General features: G+C 44.7%; 1 protein-coding gene across 1 annotated transcript in view; it reads left to right on the top strand.

The window, feature by feature from the left end:
• The window catches only part of htr2cl1 (5-hydroxytryptamine (serotonin) receptor 2C, G protein-coupled-like 1), a gene marked incomplete at its 3' end in the record, with an annotated part of 198,203 nt that overhangs the window by 141,698 nt on the left and 31,467 nt on the right, over positions 1 to 25,038 (top strand). Inside the window, exons 4-6 of the mRNA XM_079491254.1 lie at positions 6,409 to 6,611; positions 14,858 to 15,919; positions 17,580 to 17,823. Of these exons, the coding sequence (XP_079347380.1) occupies positions 15,653 to 15,919; positions 17,580 to 17,823 (511 nt within the window). The 5' untranslated portion in view covers positions 6,409 to 6,611; positions 14,858 to 15,652. The remainder of the gene's footprint in view (positions 1 to 6,408; positions 6,612 to 14,857; positions 15,920 to 17,579; positions 17,824 to 25,038) is intronic.

Below are 25,038 nucleotides of genomic sequence, written 5' to 3'. Positions count from 1 at the left end.
AGTCACGTCATGACTTATGTGCTCTATAATTATAGCCATTCGCTAAGTCCTGGCCAAAGCTTATCGTTGGATAAAATCTTGTCCAAAATTCCATGCTGTATTGATGTTTGTACCAATACAGCATACCACAGGAGAGATAACAGGCAAACGAAATAACAATTCTTCTACATTCTCTAATTGTAGACTTCTTGTAAATTAAGTAATGCAGATGTTTAACAATAATTTAACTTGAGAGCGTAAAATGAAACCAAATGGACCCGTACGGTTTAATTTTACGGGTCCATTTTGGTCACCAACTATCCATCATTTTGGAGACCACCTGGAACCCCCTCAACTGGTGGTCCCTGGACCACTGGTTGAAATACATTGCTCTATACTGTAAGTATATGTGTTCTCTCCAGGCATCTGTGTCCTAGTCGTGCACTCTCCCGGTATGTCATGCTGCTTGCTGCATGTATTGAGGCGTGATGTGAGGATTGAAGACCATGTCTGCCATCCATATGTCTGCTTTTTTGTACTGTATACATTTGTATTCCTGAAATGGTAGTAGGCATATGTGTTCCCTCCAGGCATCTTATGTCCTGCTGTTGGCAAGGCAAAAACAGAGGAGACGATTTGATTACAGATGGAATGAAAAGCGCATTCGTCTGTATCAGAGTGGTGTAGACTCAGAGAGTGGCGTCATATTGATGAGGGGGCAGGAAGCAGTGCTCGAGCGCTGGTCAAGCAGAGCTGGAGAGTGACAAGCTGAAGTTTGAAATACATTGTTTTCAACGAGGGCGGCGGAAATAGCAGCAATTTTAGGCATGTGTGCAGTAAGTATTGTACAGTGACAACTAAAGTCTCTGTAATGTTTATGCTGTACTTACTATTACGAAAAAACTATTTAAAATTAAAAAAATGTAACCCACTCACATTACCTGCAGAATATCAAAATATAACAAATAATTAAGTAATACCGATGTGCTGTTTGAGAACTTCTGTACCACATCTGTACCTGGCAATCAATGTGATAAATCGAGCCGGGAGAGAGCCAGGAGCCTTCACCGTCAGCATGGCTTCTGTCAAGCAGCAATCCAGACATTGACATTCAATAACTGCCACCATATAATCACTTGGCATGCCGTCTGCGAACTTTATAGATGCCATTTGAAAAGAGAAGAGCTTCTCTCTCAGACTTGGCAGGTCCTTGCAGAGTCGAGGAGTCCCAGACAGACAGCGACAAGTCACGGTCACCTGCGTCTGTTTCAGCCTCGACTCAGGAGGAGCCGACGAGGATGTCAGGCTGCCCTTCATGTTAAGAGACCTTTGTGGAGCAGGAACGGTGACGTGCATACATACGCACACCAGGGGTTTGGTGGTGCGGCGACGTTGGCCTCCATGAATAAACGTAAAAAGAAGTTGCACATGCTATGCAGTGATTCTCTGTCGGGTGGGAATCTCATATGTCCAAACTGTTACTTTTCCGGATTCAAATTCAAAAGTATAAAAAAATAGCAGATCTTTTTTTATACTTTTGTGTGATGTGTGAAAAACGTTAGGAGATATGGCGATGGAGATGTTTCTGCAGCGATTTATTTTATTGACATTTCGGCCTGTTAGCCTTTCTGAGAATCTTTGGATTCTTTGAAACGTCAATCAAACCAGTAAGACGCCTGAGGGCAAGAAGGCAACCTCGCCATAAAAGGCGGATCGCGTGCACGCATGGAATTAATTCTGTACTGGGTTTGATGAGGTCAGATCAACATACAGTATGTAATGTCAGAACAGGTCAGCTCCATACAGTATATGGAGATCTAAGGGTGGTAGTGGGGACATTCTCTTGAGTGTACAGGGTTTGATGAGGGCCCAGGTAAGGCCGGGCCTTAATTTCCGGGCCTGTTGAGAACTCTAGTTTTCGCCAGCTGCTGGGCGCGGCTGCACTAATAACTTGCCCGTCTAGAGTTTGAAGTCAAAAGAAGAGGAAGGATGGATGGGGAAGGATCAACATATGGATGTATATTCCATATGTGGAGATCTAAGGGTTTGAGGTTTGAGGTCAGATGTAGAGTTGCTGGCCAATATTGATGACATCAGGGATCTGGGCTTAACTGCGACAGCAGGTCGCATTTACTATGACATCAGGGTCTCCAGATCTCCATGCCTGAGGATGTCACATGATGTCACGAGACCTGGGTGGGCACCATATATGACTGATACACACACTGTTGCCCGACACATTGACGGGAAATGGTCGATTCCATAGTTAACTGCGACCTTCCGTCGCAATAAATCACTGATTCTGGATCGTGTGAGTCACATACAGACAGTGTCACATACAGGCAGTATCTAGATAGTTGAGGTACAATGTCTAACAGTATACGTTCCCCTTTTGGACAGCTGACCCTGGTACTTTTCAACTGATTTCTCATCAACTAAACTGCAGGAACTGCAGTTCACGCAATGGGAGGAACTTTCTATGCCGTTGCTCTCTATAGCTGCTGACAAAGAAAGGAGAAGAGAGGGGTAGAGGCTCTGCTCACAGTACAATGGCTCCAAAACTATGGAACAAACTTCCCATTGCAATCAGAACTGCAGACCTACTCCCAATCTTCCGCCGTAGTCTAAAAACTCACCTCTTCAGACTCCATCTTAGCACGTACTGTAGCACTTTGCCGTAACACTTGCACTAGCCTCGACGACCTTACAGGTGTATACAAAGACTAAACGTATGTAATTAGATTTTATGTAGACATAGCACTCTATAGTTGCGAACGAAGTAGATCGGCTATTTTCGGTCCACGAAATGAATCCATAAAAAACAATCAGTCCTGAAATCAGTCGTGGCAACTTTAGTCCATACAGACGTTTCATTCCATCTGTAATCAAATCGTCTCCTCTCCTTTGCCTTGCCAACAGCAGGACATAGATGCCTGGAGGGAACACATACCTACAGTCTAGACTAGCATTTCAGGAATACAAATTTATACAAAAAAAGCAGACATATGAATGGCAGACATGCTCATCAGTCCTCACAGCACGCCTCATGTATGCAGAAGGATGACATACCGGGAGAGAGGGGGAATTGGAAAACATGCAGTGGTGTAAAGTACCGTTACTTAAGTTCTGTAAGTACAATTTTGAGGTATTTGTACCTTACTTGAATATTTCCAATTTCTTATACTTTTACTTCTAATCCACTACATCTCAGATCCAAATATTGTAGGCCTTACTCCACTACATTTATTTGAAAACCTTAGTTACTAACTTACTAGTTACTTTGTAGATTTTGATTATTATTACAAAACATACATTAACCATTTCAGCCCTATATACATTCCACGTTACGTTCCAGTTATGGCCAGTAGGGTAGTGGCAGCTTCAACGTGGGGCTTGATTTGCACACAGGCAGACAAGGCAATCCTGGGGAGTGGTTGGCAATATATACTGTATAGGCAATTTGATACATATTATATCTAGACAATATAAATAATACATAATTGTATAATACAAATTGAGGATGACAGCATAAAGGGAGAGGCCGTTGTGATTGAATGGAAGGTCTGCCATTCTGCGTCGAAATTGAGAACGGCAGAAGAAAGGGAGGGGTAGTTGTGGTTTGCTGGAAGGTCTGTCATTCTACGCTCTGACGCCGAAATTGGTGCTGTGATTAGCCGTTGTGATTGGCTGGAAGGTGTGCCATTCTGCACTGCGATTGGCTGAACATTACATAATGGGTTAATGAAAAATAAATCACACCTGTGTGAAATGAGGGGCGCTCTTGTCATCGTACATCAATTTATGTTAGTGGACATTTGACATTGTTACATAAGGCACATAAGGTGGTCCCTTATTGGCGCTCCCACCAACATGTGATTGGTTAGCCGATTTGCTCATTTACATATGACGTAAGTTTTCCCTTCAATGTCAATTGAAGGGAAAGGGGCTAGGGGCTAGCACTCCTTAAAAAAAGAACAGCTACCTAAACAGGTATGGACTAGTTTATTTAAATTACAGATCTCTCTCTCTCTCTCTCTCTCTCTCTCTCTCTCTCTCCATCCATCCAAAGCCTCTCTAATCATCCCTCTTCCATCTCGTCATCACATTGTCTCTGAAGTCGGTTCAATTCGAGGTTTATTGGCGTGAAAGTACAATGCATGCAATCAATAATGTAGTCTGTTAGTGTGAGTCTCCTTCCATTCATCCACTCAAGCCATTTCTATAATGGTGTTCCATCTGTGCCGTTTATGTACAGTATGACCTCACAGCTTAGCAGCTCCACTGATTAAAGACAGTCTGCACTACTCACACACACACACACATACACACACATGCACGAGCACGCACGTACGCACACTATAAACACTGAGACACAAGGCTAGACACATGCACACAAGTGTGCGCACACACACACTGCTGCACTGAACACTCACGATCGCACACTACATAGCTAACCTCGCGTCACCACACCGTAACAGACCAGGCTTTGCACCTCGGAGGAAAAGCCTGGTCTGTTACTAAATCGCTGTGTGATCCGGTCGGGAGTGGATGATATCCGTCATGTTGTAGTCACTTGTTTGTATAGTCATCAGGCCGGAACCACAACCGAAATAAGAACTATACCCAAAATAATTTCCCCTCGAACATAATTTTCAGGCCTACCTAGTTTAAAAATCTTTAGAAAAATAGCAGATCTACAATCGCACAATGCGTTGCATCGCGATGCATTGTGATCTTGTCGATCTGCTATTTTCAAATGGTCGAAATGTATATAGGGCTGAAGTCGTGAAAGCATGCTTTGTAATACTAATCAAAATCTACAAAGTAACTAGTAACTAAAGTTTTCAACTAGAAATGCACTCTGTCGAGATGCAACTTGCACACAAGTAGTCCATGTATGGCCTACTTGTGCGCAAGCAAAGCGCGCCATGAGTTGCGCTCACCACTGGCATCACCACTTATACCAACCTTGAAACCTAACCAAAGCAACCAAGTTTTGCATCGGTTTGCATGAGTCTTGTCAATTATTCCCAGTTGTCTGTCTGGTAACACCCTGCAATGTGGTCTTCGTCTCTCAGTTCTACGGTGATCTGTAGCGAAAACAATGAGTAGAATGGTACAACTGCTGTTTTGAGTTCGAAAGCTCTGGTTCCAACTTCTGAATTACTTTCTACAAGGCAAAGCTTGATATGGATTGTCAGATTTTGATTTCTATCTTTAACATCTTCTTTGAGGGTATGACCGGTGTTCCGAGTCTTAAAGCTCTCTGCTGCTGTCTGGGTACAACTGCTGCTTTTAGTATATTTGGGTCTTGCACGGTTAACATACCTTCACCAAGAACGGTGGTTCCTTATTGGCTGTTGATGGTGACGTAACCAAATCTGTTTCGATTGTAGTACAGACGTCATGAGATGCGTGCGCCCCGACATACATACATTGGCTATGGGCTTGCGCGAGTACATGAACCACGTGACCAGGTTGTTTTCGAGCGTGCAAGACCAAAACTATGGAAGGCCAGTACTTGCTCGCTCTGCTTGTTCAAGTAATAAATAATTGTAGAGGAGTAAAAGTACAATATTTGCCTCTGAGATGTAGTGGGGTAGAAGTATTGGAAATCAGAAATACTCCAGTGAAGTAAGTACAAATTCCTCAGAATGGAAGTACAGTACTTAAGTAAATGTAGTTAGTTACTTTACACCACTGAGAACAGCTAGCCTGGGAGAAGTAGTAGTACTGTTTCTAAAAATGGCTTAAAATTCCATCAAAATAATAATTGCGGCCATCTGTTTGTGTCCGCGTCAGAGGTGCCAGAGGTGTCTAGCTGAGTTCAGTACACCATGGGAGGTGTCGGTTGTGTCTGTCACAAAAGAAGAATGTTGTGGTCTGTCACAAAAGAAGAATGTGGCGTTATGTTGTTTGCTTTTGGAAGTGACTTTGACTTTGATGGGAGGGACTTTGCTGTCAGTTCCCGAAATCCTGCTGGCACCAAACCAAAGGCATCGCTCAGCACCACGCATGCTTTGTTACTGCTAACCTTACCTCGCCACACAGATGGCACATCACACAAGACTGGATGAAATTACTTTGGCTTTGACTGTGTGACTGACACACGCACACGCGCACACACACACACACACACACACACACACACACACACACACACACACACACACACACACACACACACACACACACACACACACACACACACACTGATGCTTTCTTATTTGTTGTCTATACTTTGTCTCCCTCCTCTACTTCTTTCTTTCTCTCACTCTTTTACTGTGTCTCTCTCTCTGTGTCCTTACTCTCACTCTCACTCACTCAGTTAAATTCAAACGAAATCAGGGTGCTTTATTGGCATGTGTTCCATGTCTACTCTCTCTCTCTCTTCCTCTCCACCACCCTCCCCCCTCCTATCAACAACAGACAGATGGACAGCGTTGATCCCTCTCTCCGGCGGTATGGAGCGGTAGATAAACGAGGCATAGACGCAGCTGGAAAAGTAGCGGAGGATAACGGAGGAGAGGTTTGTTGCCACGGCAACAGAGAACGGCAGCGAGCAGAGGTTCAGACGCATCGATCGGAGGAGGAGGAGGAAGAGGAGGAGGAGGAGGAGGAGTGGAGGAGAGGTAAGTGGTTGTTGGAATTGCGGTGTCGATAAATTTGCATAACAATTTAGCAAACACTCGCAAAAGTGTCACTGTAAGTGGCGTGAACCCTAATAATAATCAGCAAACGACAACGTAAATGCAAAAGAATAAATGCTTCCAGATGTGCCATTCCAACTCTTCACGTTTTCCTGGTATTTTCCTGAATAGGTTTTCTGAAAATGCATGTTTTCCCTGCAGGTTTTATTCACGGATTAGCCTAATGCTAATTCTACTGCTTTGCTACTGAAAATAAGTGTCCAGCAGAGGAACTCTATCTATTCAGTAATCTGAATAGGATTAACATACAGTATAACACCTTGGCAAATGCCCCCCTTTCTCACTGACTATGTTCTGTTTCTGAGTCTGACAATCTACTGAATTGCCAATGGCAGGGCATGTTCTCAAATGGCACATCTGTACGAAGTAACTAGGATACAAGACAAAACACTCTTACCCTTTGTGGACAAGCAGTATTATTTCAATAACATTACGTGAACGCGTACATACGTACAACAACATACTTCTGCACATCAAGCACCAGCTATCAAAATATCAAGGAGGATAGAAAGCGGAGTGCTAGGGAGGGGGGCAAGGTGGAGTCTGAAGAAATTAGTTTTTTTTGCGGTGGAAAACGAGGACAAAGTCTGCAGCCCTGACCGAGGGGCGAGGTTATTCGCTTGGGAGTGATGGCCGGCTGGGGTGTGACCATAGAATATTAAAAGGATAGAGACTATTAATTTCAGTGGAAGTTGCTCAGTGGCTTTTTGAAGCACCCGGAAGAACGGTCTACTTCCGCATTTTTTCGGAAGTGCAAACGAGCGTTCAATGTTAAAGCCCAGATGCACGGGGTTTCCTCGTCATAACTCCAAGAGCGGGGACTGCAGGCGGACCCTGCAGTCCCCGCTCTTACCACGCCTCAACGTTGGAGAGCCTCGCTGGGGGCTTGGGTGTGACGTAACGAAGGGAGGGAGGAAGGACAGACATCTTTCTTCGTTCATTTCATATCTAAAGATAGACCATCCCAATTGCAGCCACTAGAGCAGTGGTTCGCAACCTTTTCAGGCCGTGACCCCCCAAAATAATCATAATGTGAACTGGGGGACTCCTCCCAAAACAACCATATTTGAATTGGGGACCCCCCGCACAAAAATAATCATTTTGTATTTAAGTATCTAAGGAGGAGCGTTCTTCCCGTCCACAAAGCGTTGAGATTCTACTAGAGAAACGTTTACTTAAGTAAAGAAATGTGAGTATTTTTTCTGTCACTGAGTAAGCGACATGATCCGTCTACTGTGTAGACTCTACACAGTATGAGCAAGGCATAAGAGGCTTATACTTCATAATATGAACAAGACCATGCAGGTCAAATGGAGCACAGAAGTCCTGACGTGACTCCCTCAGCTCCTGGTTCCCAGAAGTATTCTCTAAATGGAGAATAACACTGGGTTTCTTAAAATCGGCTCATATAAATATTGTGGTCCAAAAATACACAAGCTGCCTCTGCGATATTGTCGGGGAGGTGTCTCTGTATCATTTACGATAGTCATTCAGTCATATTTGATTGTCTGTTTCTAGCGAAAATGTTACTTATTCGACAGCAGTCACAGGGATTTTTTCAGTTGATTCTTTATATGCATATGAGTCAAATCTGAGTAAAAAATGTGTTTATTTTTGAGGGGCGTATGTCCAGCTTGAAGGGTCTGTGTAAACACAAACATTGAAAACAAAAGTGTGTAAGCATAAACATTGAAGACAATAGTGAGGACGCAATATTTTTAATGGCTTTTTAAGATTTGTTTTAGCTTTTATGCCTTTATTGATAGTAGACAGGAGACAGGAAGAATGGGGAGGGAGACGGGGAGTGAAACACGGCAAAGGCCGTCGTGTGTGTGTGTGTGGTGTGTGTGTGTGTGTGTGTGCGTGTGTGCGTGCGTGCGTGCGTGCGTGCACGTGTGTCAGTCTGCATATCATTCCCCAGAAACATCTTCCCTGTGGACTCCACTCATACCTTCTGTCTCTCTAAAGCCCAACACACACAGGCTGCGCAGCGTAGCAGCACAGAATCGACGCGCGTCAAGTGGACGCGGCCCTCAGGACGCGGCCCTCTGCTGCGCGGCTGCCAACGTTGTACAGTTTTAGTAAAAAAAATAAAAACACATTCACCGCACGGCAACGGCCGGAAATAGAATATTGGCGCATCGGAGCGCCGTGCGATGCGCTGAACGCGCGTCTGATGCCGCCGCTGTGGGATAGGTCCATTGAAAATAATAGAGGCGGCTGTTTTGATGCGCGCCGTTTGCATTTACATTCACACCTGTACTTTGGTAGATTCTGTCTGATTGGGGGGTGAAGTTGCATCATTCTTGAATTTAATTGACTGCGTTTGAGATGGAACCCAATGGCCTCCATTCTCTCGCTATATATCCTGTACACTGCATTGTTCATGTGTGTAACCTTCAGCATTTGATATCGACTGGCCATATTACGATAAGGGCTTAAATCTCTTCATTAGACCCTGTCTGTCCACAGGACATCTTCACGCAGCGTAATAATGCCTTCTCCTTCCTCATCGTGTGCCAAATACCAACTTCATCCCACAATGGCACCTTCTTTGGTTCATTCCCTATATTTAATGCGATCGTATTCACACCTGCGGTGATCCGCACTCTGATGCACTTTGAAGCGAATCGAAACCCCTGATTTCTTGGTGAATTAAAATGTTTGTTCAATCCGTACCAGAATTCGAATGAGCCTTCAAGCCTGCCCAAACGAAGCACACTTTATGCAGCAGGATTCGTTTTAATTGCAGTAAAGCATCCTGGTGTAAATGCGACATAAGTCTCTGTCTCTCTCTCTCTCTCTCTCAGCTTATTTCAGTTTCACCCAGCTGATGTGGTCATGATTAGTCTGGTGAGTGTGTGTGTGGGGGGGGGGACACTTCAACATAGACAAGAGGTCAGGAGACCAGAGACCTTCTGATTAGCAGACAGACTCTCCAATCACTATAAGCTCAGGGCTGCTTGTCTGCATCAAAGGGACACTTCACCCTTTTTGCAAAACAAATATATGTTAATGACGTTTAGAAGATTTAGAACACTTTCCTGGGGGTCTTTATGTGTGTAATATGTGGTTTTAGATTTTTAGCAGTGAGCCCAGTGTCTCTGATGTCATCAACACTGGGCTCACTTCCTTCCTGGACTACAATTCCTATAATGCTTTGGTGCACTGCTCCTCCTTGTGGATAGGGGGAGGGCTGTCTTACTGAGATGTAGTTCAGGAGTGCTAATGTTGCTAATGTCTTACCCCCGCGACCCGATTTTGGATGAGGGGTTGAAGATTGATGGATGGATGGATGGATGGATGGATGTTTTTAAATTCAAATAGTGACCATAGATCATATTTTCACTACATTTATCGCCGTTGAATGATGAAGTAGGGCATCGATTTACAAAAAAACTAACGCATTTAATCATGGAAATACCATGTGCCCGAGAGCAACAATATGCGCAATGAGCACACGCACAATTATTTGTTATTACTGTATTATTCATGAGTACAGTTGCCTACAGTATTATACACAGTAGGCTACATGTGCAAACGTGCACACACACACACACACACACACACACGTCACACGTCACACACACACACACACACACACATGTCACACATGTCACACACGACACACATACACACACAATCCCGAGCTCTGTCTAATCTTTAACTTGAAACTAATCAGACTGCCTGTAAATTATGCATACAGATGAGAGATTTTAAGATGAATGCCCATCATCATACAAAAATCACACCCGTGTGAACTGAGTGGTGTAAGGTCTTATATAGACTGATCAGCTGTGGTCTGACGTAATGTCTGACGTAATGAAATCACACCCGTGTGAACTGGGTGACCATAGCAACCATGCTCATTTTTTGGTACGAACCGACAGACAGACAAACTAACAAAGCCAGTTGTAGGAGTGGTTTACACCACTCAAAAATGTAACACAAATGTAGTATATCTACTACTTTGCCTATTTTCACTATTTTAAGTAACTTTGAGGAAATATTTTAACAAATTTTAAGTAGGCTATAATAAAAAAATAATGTTTTCCGCCCGACAGCAATGTTTTGTTCCATCCCGGCAATGCAACGCCCCCGCCACCCCCCATCTTCCCCCTTATCTCTCTCTGTCTCTCGCTCCTATAGCAGTAATGTATTGGAGTTAGCCCCTAAACTGGATTTGAGTTGTGCATGTCGTCACTGTTGGGCGGAAACCAGTACTTAATTTGTAAATGATTAGATGACATGACAGAGCTGATGAATTTGACTAAAAGCCATTTGACCACATAATAGCCCCAGAGAGCTACGTATGCAGTCAGTGTTTTACTGTTTGGAGGAGGCAAGATTCATGTACTTGTTGGACGGTTTGTGACACAAAAAATCTTGTAAGATTCCAGATTTTTGCCTTTTACGGTTATTTTTTCATTTTCAGTTACAGATATCGTGATATATCGTTAATGAAATCAAGTATTTTGAATATCTTTGAAAAACAAAGAAAGGGTCCCGCACACTGTCAGACACTTGCCAAAATGTTGCTCCTTATTAGGTGGATGTTTCGGACAGGACATTGTCTGTCCTGATGAAGGTCTAATCGACCGAAACGTCGACCTAATAAAGAGCAACATTTTGGCAAGTGTCTGACAGTGTGTGGGACCTTTTCTTTGTTTTTCAAAGATACCTTTTTTATGTATGCTCTATTTTCTTTTTGTGGCTTTCGCCTTTATTTTATATATTTTATGGAGGGACAGACAGTAGCCTGACAGGAAATTGGGAGAGAGATGGGGGGGAAGACATGCAGTAAAGGCCGTCGGGATCGGGAGTCGAACCCGCGGCACACTGCCAGACTGGATTGCCAGCCAAGGTGCCTGGACCACTGAGCCATGGCCCAGGCAATGTATGCTCTATTGCCCTACACACCTGTCACTAGCCTTCTGAGGTGTGCATCTGCCTTTTGCTAAAAAATATATATTGAATTTTGCAATATAGCGAAATATCGTGGTATTATTATTATCGAGGGCCTAATATCGCCACAGATATCGTATTTTGACCCATATCGTCCCACCCCTACAAATTAGGCCCTGGCGGAAAGTTATTGACAATAGTTCATCTACAAGCTCACAACACGTCACGTTGTGATGCAGTGCAATGCTTTTTTATTTAAAAAAATGCTTCTTTTAGAAAATGTTTTCAACAAAAAATGGTGGCGTGAGGCCAAAGCTTTGGCGCCCCCGCAAGCATCACAGGCAGAGAAAGACACGCAAGTTCCTACATCTTAGAAAACACACACACACACACACACACACACACACACACACACACATACACACACACACACACACACACACACACACACACACACACACACACACATACACACACACACACACACACACACACACACACACACACAGGCACCCAAGGAAGCACGGTAATGACTTCTACTGCACACAAAGGCAAGCAGGCACACTCTCTTACACAGATAAGGAAAGCGTATGAGAAAGGCAAACGCACACATTGTCACACAAGACAGTGTTTGTCCACACTTACTCACAGATAGACACATGCACTTTGCACACGCACGAACGCACGCACGCACGCACGCACGCACGCACGCACGCACGCACGCACGCACGCACGCACGCACGCACAAAAAACACACACACACACACAAACAAACAGACAGACACACGGATAAGCTTTATTTGTTAGCGCATTTCATATAAAACATGCAGCCTCAAAGTGGTTTCCATTAGAGAGATAAGAAAAACACGAAACGTCGATTAAAAGGAAGGCGAACAAGAAAAAACAAAGTTCTTTGTTGTTTTGACTGAAAAAGCTGCATCTCCGCAGTGTTGCTTTATCACACATTTAACGAGACTGCTGCAGAGGTTCAACTGAGGCCGTGTGTAGGAACGTAAACACTAAAACATTTATGGATGTACCGTAAACCAACATGCAACTGAATGCTGAATTGAGTTGGCTATTTTATCTGTTCACACTAGCCGCAAATTGCAACACTAGATTTGTTATAATGGGTTGAATCTAAAGTCGCAACACCCTCCATTGACAGCCCATTCAAACAAATGGAAAAGTCCGATCTGCTTTAATTAAAGGAGAATTCCATACTAGAAGGCTTTCTTACCTTTATTTGTAGTTGTTACGTCCCCACCAAAGAGGTCCAGGTGTTATTTTGTGCAAAAGCGCAATATTGGCTATTTCCCCTACCATAAGCCCTCAATGAATTGCATTGAATTGAATGGGGCTATGGGGTGCTCATTTCCATCGCTCAAAAATCTTTTTTTTTTTAAATATATCCTCTTCATAATGTAAATAGTATCCCGAGCGGCGCACTTTACTACTTATTTCGATGGAAATAAGCGAATTAGCACAAAACCCCAACCCCCATTGAGGGCTTATGGTAGGGGAAATAGCCAATAATGCACTTTTGCACAAAATAACACCTGGACCTCTTTGGTGGGCATGTAACAACTACAAATAAAGGTAAGAAAGCCTTCTAGCATGGAATTCTCCTTTAAGAAAGTTAATTCTAGTCAGATTCCCTGAATAGATAAGAGTTCCTCTGACACTTCGGCGTTAAAACTCACCAACATTGCAGCTGCAAGGCAAGCTTGAATTATCCTCTTTCAATCTGCAAAGCGTCATGAAACTCCACCGTAAAAAAATTAGGAGATACAGCACCTTTGAGTAAAGATCAATGTGGAAGGAGGTAAGAAGGTGGCGAACTTTAAAGAGGATCAAAGGCAGCTCTGTGCAGTTGAGGTAGAAAAATCCTTTATTTCATTAGATTTATAAAACAAAACGACCAAGGCGTTTCGGGCTGCATGGGCCTTCATCAGGGTCAACTGGTCAATACTGGTCAAAGAATGTCTGGTTTTTGAGTGGTGCAACCACTGGTGCTTTTGTGCCAGAAACGGAGAGAGAGAGAGAGATAGTGTTGCACTGTTGCCTAGTGCTAATTACAGAGAGAGAGAGAGAGAGAGAGAGAGAGAGAGAGAGAGAGAGAGAGAGAGAGAGAGAGAGAGAGAGAGGCAGGGGGAGAGGGGAGTTGCACCACTCAGTTCACACAGGTGTGACTTTTACATAAAAAATGTATGTGATTTTTACATAAAAAATGTATGTGATTTTTACATAAAAATCACACTTGTGTGAAGTGAGGGACGCTCTTATACATCACATTCCGTGCTCAGCCAATCAGCTGAGCACATTCCTTGCTACAAACACAGAAAGCTGTGCATAGGAGGGGCTATAGCCCCCCTCAACAAACATTAGCAGGCAAATGCATGTGCTCTAAACAATGGGCGCATAAACGCAAAAAGTGTTGTTCTTGATTGTGTCCACTGGGAGGGGTTGAGCTGTCACTGCACACACACACATACAACACACACACACACGCACTGTGCGTACCCATCTGCGTGGATACCTGTCTGTGTGTGTATACCTAAATGAAACGCCTGCTGGTACAGTCAGCAAGCAGCATGTTTAATGTCACTCATGCACTTTAATGAGCTTAAGCAATAAGCATGCACGCATGCTTGCGCGCACACACACACACACGCACACGCATACGTGCGCACACACACACACACACACACAGCACACATACACAGTTCCCCTACGTAGGTTTATGAAGTATTAAACGATATCTGTCTGTAGCATAGGGTGAATGAATAAAACAAACATGCATGCATGTGTGCATACGCGCGCACACACACACACACACACACTGCACGGCCACCTGCAGTGTAAACATTTGTGTGGCGTTGTCTCCGTCCTGTCCACTCTCCTCAGATTGACTGAATGTCTCTGATGACCTCGCCACTCACAACCTTCACGATGACGAGAACTGTATGCATGATGGATGAGGAGAGGAGAGGAGAGGAGAGGAGAGGAGAGGAGTCTGGTTGGGTGTGTTTGAGTTCAGAGAGAGAGAGAGAGACAGAAAGTCGGACACACTTTGCATTTTGAGGTAGAAGTGTATTACTTGAGCTCATGTTAGACGCGTACTTAACTCATTGACTGCCTGAGTGTCTCCAAAACTGTCATTTTGTATTTTTGTGGGTAATAAAATGTGTGAGAACAAAATTGTTAATATTCTATGCTAATTCTACTAAATCTTCTCTTTTTGTTGTCTCTGTCTCTTCCAGGTCCTGTCCTCTAGCTGACATCCTGATATAAAGGGAAAAAGAACAGGTTTCAACCACCTGAAAAAATACTGTCTGCTACACCATCCCTATACCCAGCACTCCTACGCTATATTGCTAATCGCTGTCGCACTGAAAAAGGATTTTACTAAAAGGGAACAGGAGGATGGGCTGGCGCTTATCCGCCATGAATCACACGGATTTTGGCCTCATCCGTGGGACTCTTGGGAGGCTGTCTGAGCCCAGGAGAGGAACACTTTGCGACTGAGCCTCCCACTCCTCCAACAGGTCTCAGAGAACACCATTCTTTGGACCTCACGGCCAGTCACCGAGCAGAGACAAAATGGCAGGTTTGAGTCCATTTGGCACCGCGGCGAGCTAGCAGGGAATCAAACACACGACAACTCCTCAACCTCTTCCTCCCTCCCTCCCTCCTTCCCTACCCTCCTTTCCTAGTCCCCTCCCCCTGCCACTCCCCCATCTAATCCTCCCCTCTGTCATCTCTCCACAGTTTATTCATAAAAGCCCCGTTGAGATCGAGGAACACGTTTTTTGGATTGGAACATTACAAAACTTTACCCAATAAGCCTCACTCTCTCCCCTAATGCCGAGTAGCAGGGCTCCACCCCGCCGCCCCGCTGCCTCCCTCTGCTGGTGACAGGGGTTGTAGTGCAGCTGGGATAGTCCGCCCTCCCGCTCCCTCCCTCCCTCTACCTCCTGCCTCTCCGTTCCTGGAACGTCCGGGAGTAGAGGAGGGACAAAGGCAGGGGGGGAGGGGTCTGGGGAGGGGACTCCGCGATGGCAATGGGTGGCGGCCCGGCACGAGCTCTCCTGGGCGGGTTCGGCGGCGGCTCCGCCACCACCTCCTCACTGGAGGTGGGCGTGTGGAACAACATCAGCTCCCTGGTGGGCCTCAACCAGAGCGCCGCCGCCTCGTCGCCCTCCTGGGGAGCGGGCGTGGCGGCGGGCATCAGCGGGAGCATCGGCGCGGCGGCGGGGGGCGGCGGCCTCCTCTCTGCCGCCGGAGGCCCCGCCCAGCCCGACACCAACCTCAGCGGCCAGCTGGTGGGTATTGCCTGCTGTAAACCTCACGATACAGAGGCCACGTTACGATATATCGATATACTGAAGTGGTTTTTAGGGATGTCCGGTATTATCGGCCTCCCGATATTATCGGCCGATATAGGCATAACAATGTTATATCGGAAAATATCGGGGAAAAAAATATATATATATATATTTTATTTTTAAAAAGTTACAGGAGTTCTTACTGTATGGTGTGTGTGAAATGTGAGCCTACCATAATCACAGTAATCCTTAATATTCCATATGGGCTTTTGGAGAGAAAGGATATTGAAGCTTCAGTCACTTTCACATTAGAGCACTGCAGAGTGTGTCTGTGCAGTGTGCACCTGGTCCTCGTTGGTGCTCGTTATCTCAGGCATCAAGGCAATTATGCTTCTGCACTGGCAAATAGGCCTCATCTGTGACAAATACTTCAGCCCTATATTTCGTACTATATTAAGTACATGTGGAATGTACTTGTAACGATTATTTCTATATTGCAGTATTTATACTTTTACTTAAGTAAATATTTTGAGTACTTTTTTCCACCACTGGAAAAAGCTCTGTATCAGTTGATATCGGTTGATATCGGTATCGGAAATTTGGAGTTGGACAATATCGGGATATCGGATATCGGTAAAAAAGTCAATATCGGACATCCCTAGGCCTCACTCAGACCTTTGCAGCATTGCTGCATGCTTGTTGTATGAATGCTGTGAGTGTCATGGCCGCCCCAATTCATTTCCAATGGAAGTCACATGGTTTGAGGACTACATTTTGGACTACAAGCTGTTGTATTGTATGGCTTTTGGCTGTGTTTCGACTGCGCCCCTCCCCCTCATACAACACAAGTGTTGTGTCAGACCATGTGACTCCCATTGGAAATGCATTGGGGCAAGCTGTGTCACACCCTTTGTATACAGCAAGCATACAGCAATCTGTTGTAAAGGTCTGAGTGAGGCCCTAATGGTTTTCAACCCTTTCCATATCAAGGCCCATAATTTATTCGGACCACCATTTGATCAGACCCAAAACGTAGAATATTTTGTTATCGTTGGATAAGATTTTGTCCACAATTCCATGCTGTGTTGATGTTGGTACCATTAGGAGAGATAACAGGCAAACATTGACCTTTTTACGCTCTCAAGAGTTAAAGTATCTACAGTATAATGGTTCATTTGGTTACCAACTCTCCATCATTCAGCTGGGGACCACCTGGAACCTTCTCAAGGACCACTGGTGGTCCCCGGACCACTGGTTGAAAACCACTGATATACTATATTGATTGTTGATTCCAAATAATGACGAGTACATTTTACTGTAATACTGTACTTTTACTCCTATTTATTACTCCTATTTTAAAACGTTAGTTACTAGTTACTTTATAGATTTTGATTATTATTACAAAACAAACATTAACCACTTCAGCATTACCTGTATATGCATTTCGGCCAAGCGATGCGAGCTTGTAGATCTGCTATTTTCAAAAGATGTGTAAACATTTGAACACTTGAAACGGGACATTCTGCATAAAGAGTACGTACTTTCTACTTTTGGTACTATAAGTACATATATTTTGATGCCAATACTTTTCTACTTTCACTCGAGTACATTTTGAATTCCAGTACTATTTTCCCACCACTTTCCGTCCCACCCCCAGCACGGCGCCTCTGGGGCGGTGTCGCTGCAGGCGGCGGCCATCATCAAGGATAAGAACTGGCCGGCACTGCTCATCCTGGTGATCATCGCACTGACGGTGGGCGGCAACATCCTGGTGATCCTGGCCGTGTCTCTGGAGAAGAAGCTGCAGAACGCCACCAACTTCTTCCTGCGCTCGCTGGCCGTGGCCGACATGCTGGTGGGCATCCTGGTCATGCCCGTATCGCTGATCAACATACTGTACGGTAAGGAGTGAGTGGACTACATTACCCATGGTGCACCTGATTTGCATCCTGGTCATGCCCATATCGCTGATCAACATACGTCAAGGGTGGGCAACTTTGACGATGGAGAGGGCCACTATATTTCCACACTCAATGCCACATTGCATATTATTACTGTCGTCACGTGCACGCATCCGCTGGGCGAGCGCTGGCGCTTTGGCATGGAGGGGTCAGATCAGCATATGGAATTAATTCTGTACTGGCCATATATGGAGCGTGTCCTGAGTGTACAGGGTTTGATGAGGTCAACCGCTTTGACCATTGTTTTATACTTCGGCTATTAAAAAATTGCAGATAAACAAGATCAGGTTTTTCAGAAAACGGTTGGTATTTAAAAGGCATTTTTAGAATCAGACCATGGGTTTAAACATGTTCAATGAGGTCCTGTCAGTCCTGAGAGTCCTGTCCCTGTCATGTCTGATGCAAAGTGGGACAAAACAACACACCGTCTATGGAGAGTTGGGGACAGAGTTGGATGACATCATTCGTTTTGACACTGCATGTCCCGTGTGTCAAGACCGATTCATATACTCTCTTCCAAGCTCTCTTGTGAGTTTGTAGGTCTGCTATTTTGGGCACGCGGCACCACTAAGGAGGCGAAGGAAGGCACATGGATTATAGGCTTCTTCAGATTCAAGAGATCCTCGATCACAATGTTTCTCCATGAACAGTTATGGCATAATTACAGTTTGTTAGTGAATAGATGCAATCACAAAAGCTGGGGAACCAAAGACGCATTCACGCACACACGCACACACGCACACGCACACACACACACACACACACACACACACACACACACACACACAAATGTAAATTTGCCTTCATAATTATTTAATTTTCAATGCAGCTGTCAAAACCCCAAATCCCTAACTGGCCAGCTGTTCGCTGTTCCTATAGGACGCTGCAGCTTGCTTCCCCTCATTATGAGAAACCTTTCTCTCTGTAATTAGCATCACAATCTCCACTTCCCTGTCAGCATGCAACAAGCTTCACAAAGCCCATGGCATCATGTAAGCCTCAAGACTGAAGAACATGCCGGTTTCATGTATCTAGGTGGTGCTTTATTGCCATAATTCCACTCTATTATGTTGACATTTGTAATAGTGCAGGTGGTGACATTTGCACTTCAATGCTGTCGTTCTTCATGGCGATGCACCTCCTATACCGGTTGCGTCTTTTCGCACATGCCAGTATAATTGCCTCTCATGGACATCAAATTTTACCCCATCTCGAGAACACACGCCTCAGAGCCGGAAGACCATTATATGTCTATGCCATTAACAACCATAAGGTAAAATTCTCAAAATATAATTCTGATTTAAGTAACATGTGACGTGTCAAACTAGGGGGGTTTCATGATTCTGAGTCCATTGCAAGCATTTGTTTTGCACGAAAAACAATCCTTGGGATAAACACGGCAATAGCCATGCACCAAATGTGATAACCATCAAATTTGTGATTACTGCTTATGAAGCGAAAAAGATCACACCTGTGTGAAGTGAGGGGCGCTCTTATCATCGTCATCATTTGCTCAGACACATACGACGTAAAATGTCCATTCATTGTCAATGGCATTTAATGTTTCTGTTAGGACAAAATAGCCGATTTGCTCAGACACATGATGTAAATTCTCCATTCATTGTCAATGGCATTTAACGTTTGTGTGAGGACAAGAATCTACACTATAGCTGAATTAGCCCCCCTCAAAAAAAGTTGAAAGAGTTTCTGTTGCAATTTGTTTGAGGTTAAATCCCATAATGCCTATAGTAATAATGCTGCACAGCAATTATGTCTTTCTCTCTCTCTCTCTCTCTCTCTCTCTCTCTCTCTCTCTCTCTCTCTCTCTCTCTCTCTCTCTCTCTCTCTCCCTGCCTGCATGTCTCTGTCTCTCTCCCACTCTGTTTATCTGCTAGTTGAAGCTGTGCTGTCCATTGATAGCTCGCAGTGGTGCTCATTGACGTTAGACACACAAACAGACACACGAAGAAACTGTTTCTCTCCAGGTGTCCTTATCACTTCTGCCTTTGTACATCATGCCAAGACGCCAGCACAAATGTGCTTGCGTGCGTGTGTGTGTGTGTGTGTGTGTGTGCGCGTGTGTGTGTGTGTGTGTGTGTGTGTGTGTGTGTGTGTGTGTGTGTGTGTGTGTGTGTGTGTGTGTGTGTGTGTGTGTGTGTGTGTGTGTGTGTGTGTGTGTGTGTGTGTGTGTGTGTGTGTGTGTGTGTGTGTGTGTGTGTGTGTGTGCGCGCGCGCGTGCGCAAGAAGACAAACATGGAACAGTTTTCACACGATGTGCAGATCAATAATAGACACAGTGTAATCAATCCTGCAGGGTGCTATTTATCTTCATCGATTGACTCAGTCCCTGATACTGTAGCACGCACAAGCAAACGCTCCAAAATAACCACACACAGTGCTTGAAGAAGTAGCCTAATCAGATTGTACTCTATAAGGAGTAGTTCACCCATACAATTACTCATTTCTATCAATTAAACCAGTGGTTTTCAACCAGTGGTCCAGGGACCACCACTGGTCCTTGAGAGGGTTCCAGGTGGTCCCCAGCTGACCGATGGGGAGTTGGTAACCAAATGGACCCTTATAGATTTTTAAATCTTGAGAGCGTAAAATGCGGTCCATTTGGTGTCATTTTACGCTCTCAAGAGTTACATTATTGTTAAAGGTATATTCAGTGATTTCACTTCATTCAAATATCACTTTTTTCCCCTTTTTTTTGGATAATCCTCCCTACTATAGAGTGTGCTGACCATATATGGAGTTCCTCCCTGTCCCCAGTGAGCCAGTATTCAGTATTGGTGGCGGGTGGCAAAGCCTTCATCCAATCAGGATGAGAGGGGCCTTCCTCCAATCATGATCGAGTGGGGTGGCCTTGGTGCACATGCTGTTGGCCTGTTGCACTTCCCCTCACTGTAGTACGTGTGCATGTGCACATTTTGTTACCGGGGCAGACTGGGTGGTTTTCAAATCACCCAAATCACTGAATGCTCCTTTAAACATCTGCATTACTTAATTTACAAGAAGTCTATACAATTTGAATGTAGAAGAATTGTTATTTTGATAAACGTTTGCCAAAAGCATGGAATTGTAGACAAAATCAAACGACAAGAAAATATTCTTTAGTTTTGGGTCTGAGAGGATACATCTCCTCAAATGGTGGTCCGTGGCTCGAATAAATAATAAATAATTGCCTTGATATGAAGCGGGTTGAAAACCACTGAATTAAACACCTCATGAAGCCTTGAATTAATCCATATGGAGATGTGTTGGTTTTCGCAGCATTCCTGAGTTAAGTCAATTTATAATAATCAGCGGAGTCTCCAGTATAGATCCTACTGAGCAGCCACCCGGTTCTCATTCCCCACACATGTGTGTACATCCTGTTCATGCGTGTCTGTGTGTGCACGTGTAACGCCCGGGTTTCCAACTCGGGTCTACCGCGTGTTAAACCAACATCTTAACCACTAAGCCAAAGGGAATTCCCTATAGCTCGGGGGAGATATTAGACGTCTAGGTCATCAGGCTGTGGCTGTGAGCCACTCTGCAACACTGTGTGTGTGTGTGTGTGTGTGTGTGTGTGAGTGTGTGAGTGTGTGAGTGCGTGCGCGTGCACGCGCAGCCCGTTAGGTATGATACATTAGTTGTGGCCAGAGGATCATTTATTTAGGCGGGAGTGTGTCTTAAAGACCTATTGATCATTACCTGCTGCTGACTGCCAGTATATATTGTACTTCATTTATGTGCTGCTGGTCATTCCAAAGTGCCGGGAAAGCGCTTTTCTTTACTATACCGTAATCTGATGTTGTTATATCTCTGCCGTCAGGCAGAACTCTTATAAGAAAGCCTTATAATATTATAACAAAGCAATACTGCCTCATCACAGTTGGTATTGTGACCTTTATTGTCAGATACTTGCATGTGTCTTATCACCACTTTCCCCGAATCCAGCTCAAGTAGAGTTGTGAGAAATTCTGGGCAAATTTGGGCAAATCTTTACATCTGGCCAGTTCGATGCCTGTGAGTTGGTTCCCGCAGAACCAATTTGCTGGCTGGCGGTTGATGTCTTTGGCAGTGTCCTGCTAGTTGATTTTCATTCTTGTCCTGAAAAAGTTAGAAAAAAGTTAGAGCAGCACGCAGAAATTAGGATTTAGAAGACATTTTTGGAATGGGCCTCAGTAACCTGCTCTCGTATTGACGTCACACTAAAATAAACATTTTCTATTTAGAATTCAGTCCGGCATGGTAATACCCTCTGGGACATAACCAACCCCAGGCAATCGACAGAGAAAGCAATTTGCCTTTTTCTTTTATTTGTTGCCCCGGAGAACGGAAGAGAAGCGAGCAAAGTTGGCATGCAGCCTTGAAGGACATTCACCAATGCAGGCTGAGTTGGTGGCCTTGAGTCACAATCACCATGGCTGGTGTTGGCAGCCATGAGAGAAGAGATAGGGGGGGAAATGGTTTATTTTTTGGCAGTAATAGAGAGAGAGAGAGAGAGAGAGAGAGAGAGAGAGAGAGAGAGAGAGAGAGAGAGAGACTGCAAGAGAGCCCAGCCAGGGGGATGACATGCCGAGTCATGTCATCCAGACATTGACCCCTAGAGCAACATGGTTCTCATACATTTTCAGTGTTAAAAGGAGGGAAGTCTGCACACAGTCTCAGCTCCTGCACAGTGTCCCATTTATTTTAAAACGCCAACAAACAGAACCACATGTTTCGGCCATGGTAGGCCTTCATCAGGTGACACCCCCCCCACCCTTACAAGCGCTTGGAACTATAGGAGATTATACATTACATTTTGTTTGACTTGGTTCCACAGATTTTGTATTTTTTGAGCACTAGCCGCAGCTCCGATATTCAGCTATTAGTGTAGATACGTCCCACACAAACATTAAATTCCCATTGGCAATGAATGGAGAATTTACGTCATATGTGTCTGAGCAAATAGACATGTTACATCATGATGATGTACGATGATAAGAGTGCCCCTCACTTCACACAGGTGTGATTTTGTCATTATAATGTTTTGAGGGGCACTAACTAGCCCAGTAGCCCCTTCTATAAACAGCTATAGTGTAGATTCTGTTTGAACACAAACATTAAATGCCATTGACAATGAATGGAGATTTACATCATGTGTCTGAGCAAATCTGCAAATGTATGTCGGTGGCCACCCTTGGCCAATAAGGGACTACCATTCTTGATGATGATGTACGATGATTAGAGCACCCCTTACTTCACACAGGTGTGATTTTTCTTTTGTAGCCTAAGTGCCTGGACCGCTATATACGCTATACGTTTGGCTGTTCAAAAATAGCAGATATAGGGCCTATAGAAGCTAGCGTGTCACTTTGTGCCCCAATATGAGCTTGTAAATCTGCTGTTTTCGATAGAAAATTTGTCCGCAGCCAAATACACTGATCCAGAGATATAGAGACACCTTACAGTTGGTCGGACATGAACAGCAGTAACTTCTATGGAGAGAAACGCTGCGATCCATCACACAGAAGCCCTCCAGAGCCTCACCAAAGAGATGAGACTGAAAGCCTCCAGCATAGAGGCTGCCAAAACACAGCACCAGCACTAAGCATATCGTTGCTTTCCGGCAGAATAAAACCTTTTACCGGGCCTGTAGAAACCAATGGTTCAAGTGATGGACGGTTCCCTTCATACATATTCTTGTACAGCCTATGATCAAAAACCCCACTGTATTGTTGTATTTCTGTCATTTTTAACCGTTCCCATATCGAAATAACATGGACTAGCCATTTGTGATGTGAGAGTTAGCCCCTTAGATAGCACATTATGTAGACTTAGATAGTATTTTAAACAGACTTATAGCTTGTTACGTAGACAGCTCTAGAATTGCACTTTATGTAGTCATAGCACTTTATAGTACACATGTATAACATATTATATAGTATAGTATGTATAGTTTACATAGATACTCCACTGTTACGTTCTTAGTTTACGCATGATTCATGATAACTACTTTTTCTATATGTGATGTATGCCATGCTTTTGTTATTGCTTAATGTAAGTCGCTCTGGATTAAGAGCGTCTGCTAAATGCCTAAATTGTAAATTGTAGAGTGAGGAACTCCTGAATCGCTGTCCTCCACACTCTCCTGTCTTCAGCTCTACAGTGTTGTTAGCTAAGCTATCACACCACAGTGCTTCTACATAAGTGGTGCACCTTCTTGCCTTTTCTGGTTTTGCCCTGGGTTGGGCTCCCTGCAGTCAGTTTGCTTGCCACTAGTTCCGGGTGCCTGACGACAGTGCCCTGCCAGCATCATCCTTCTCTCTCTCTGCATGTCTTTGCCTGTGATCCGTGGTATGTCTCCCCGCAGAGGACCACATTTCTGAAGTGGTCCGTCCATGAAGTGTGACAGTCAGACACTGTCCTTGTGCCATTCATAGCATTCTTGTGTAGACTCCATCCAGGGCCCTTTCCTGTTGTGCTGTGAGCTGTCATCACTGCCATTTAAAATGTACTATTCAGTCTGATGTGGTACATAAAGACCCTCCGGAATGCAACTAACCAACCGCCCCCGAGCAATCTACAGTATACAGATACAGAGCATGCCGCTTGGCTTTGTTATTGGCCCAGGGAACAGTGGAGGAAGTTGAGTTGTCAGCCTTGAATGAGAGTGAGTTGGCAGCCATGAGGGAAGAGATGGAGAAGAACACGATCTTTGGCAGTAATAGATGAAATGAACCAGCTGGGGGGGAGAGGGGAGAGGGGAGAGGGGGAGAGGGAGAGGGAGAGGGAGAGAGAGAGAGAGAGAGAGAGCCCAGCCAGGGATGCCAAACTTGCAGGAGTTGGGAAGCTTTGAAGGGGGCCCGCCTAAGCTCCCGGGCACGATCAACCCCCCTACAGGGCCCTATACGGAAAGGAAAGAGTAGAGAGTAGAAATACTCCGACGACCAGAAATAGTCAAACCACCTCGAGGTGGTCTGAGTATACGGTTCACTTCTAGTCCGTGTTGCGGTCTCTCTAGGTCGTCCTCAGACAAGCCTTCCATCGTCGCTTCCAGTCATCCCGGTTCTCCATACATCCGGCCAGCTGTGAGCTGTGAGCGGTGAGCTGAACCTGTGAGGCAGTGAGCGGCCGGTAGAGCAGCCGGATGGGAACCGCGAGGATCCCAGTTCGATCCTG

Source organism: Electrona antarctica (assembly GCF_951216825.1).
Source record: "Electrona antarctica genome assembly, chromosome: 21".
Classification (NCBI taxonomy): Eukaryota; Metazoa; Chordata; class Actinopteri; order Myctophiformes; family Myctophidae; genus Electrona; species Electrona antarctica.
The sequence above is the reverse complement of the archived record's forward strand: the minus strand, read 5'-3'. Positions and strand labels throughout refer to the sequence as shown.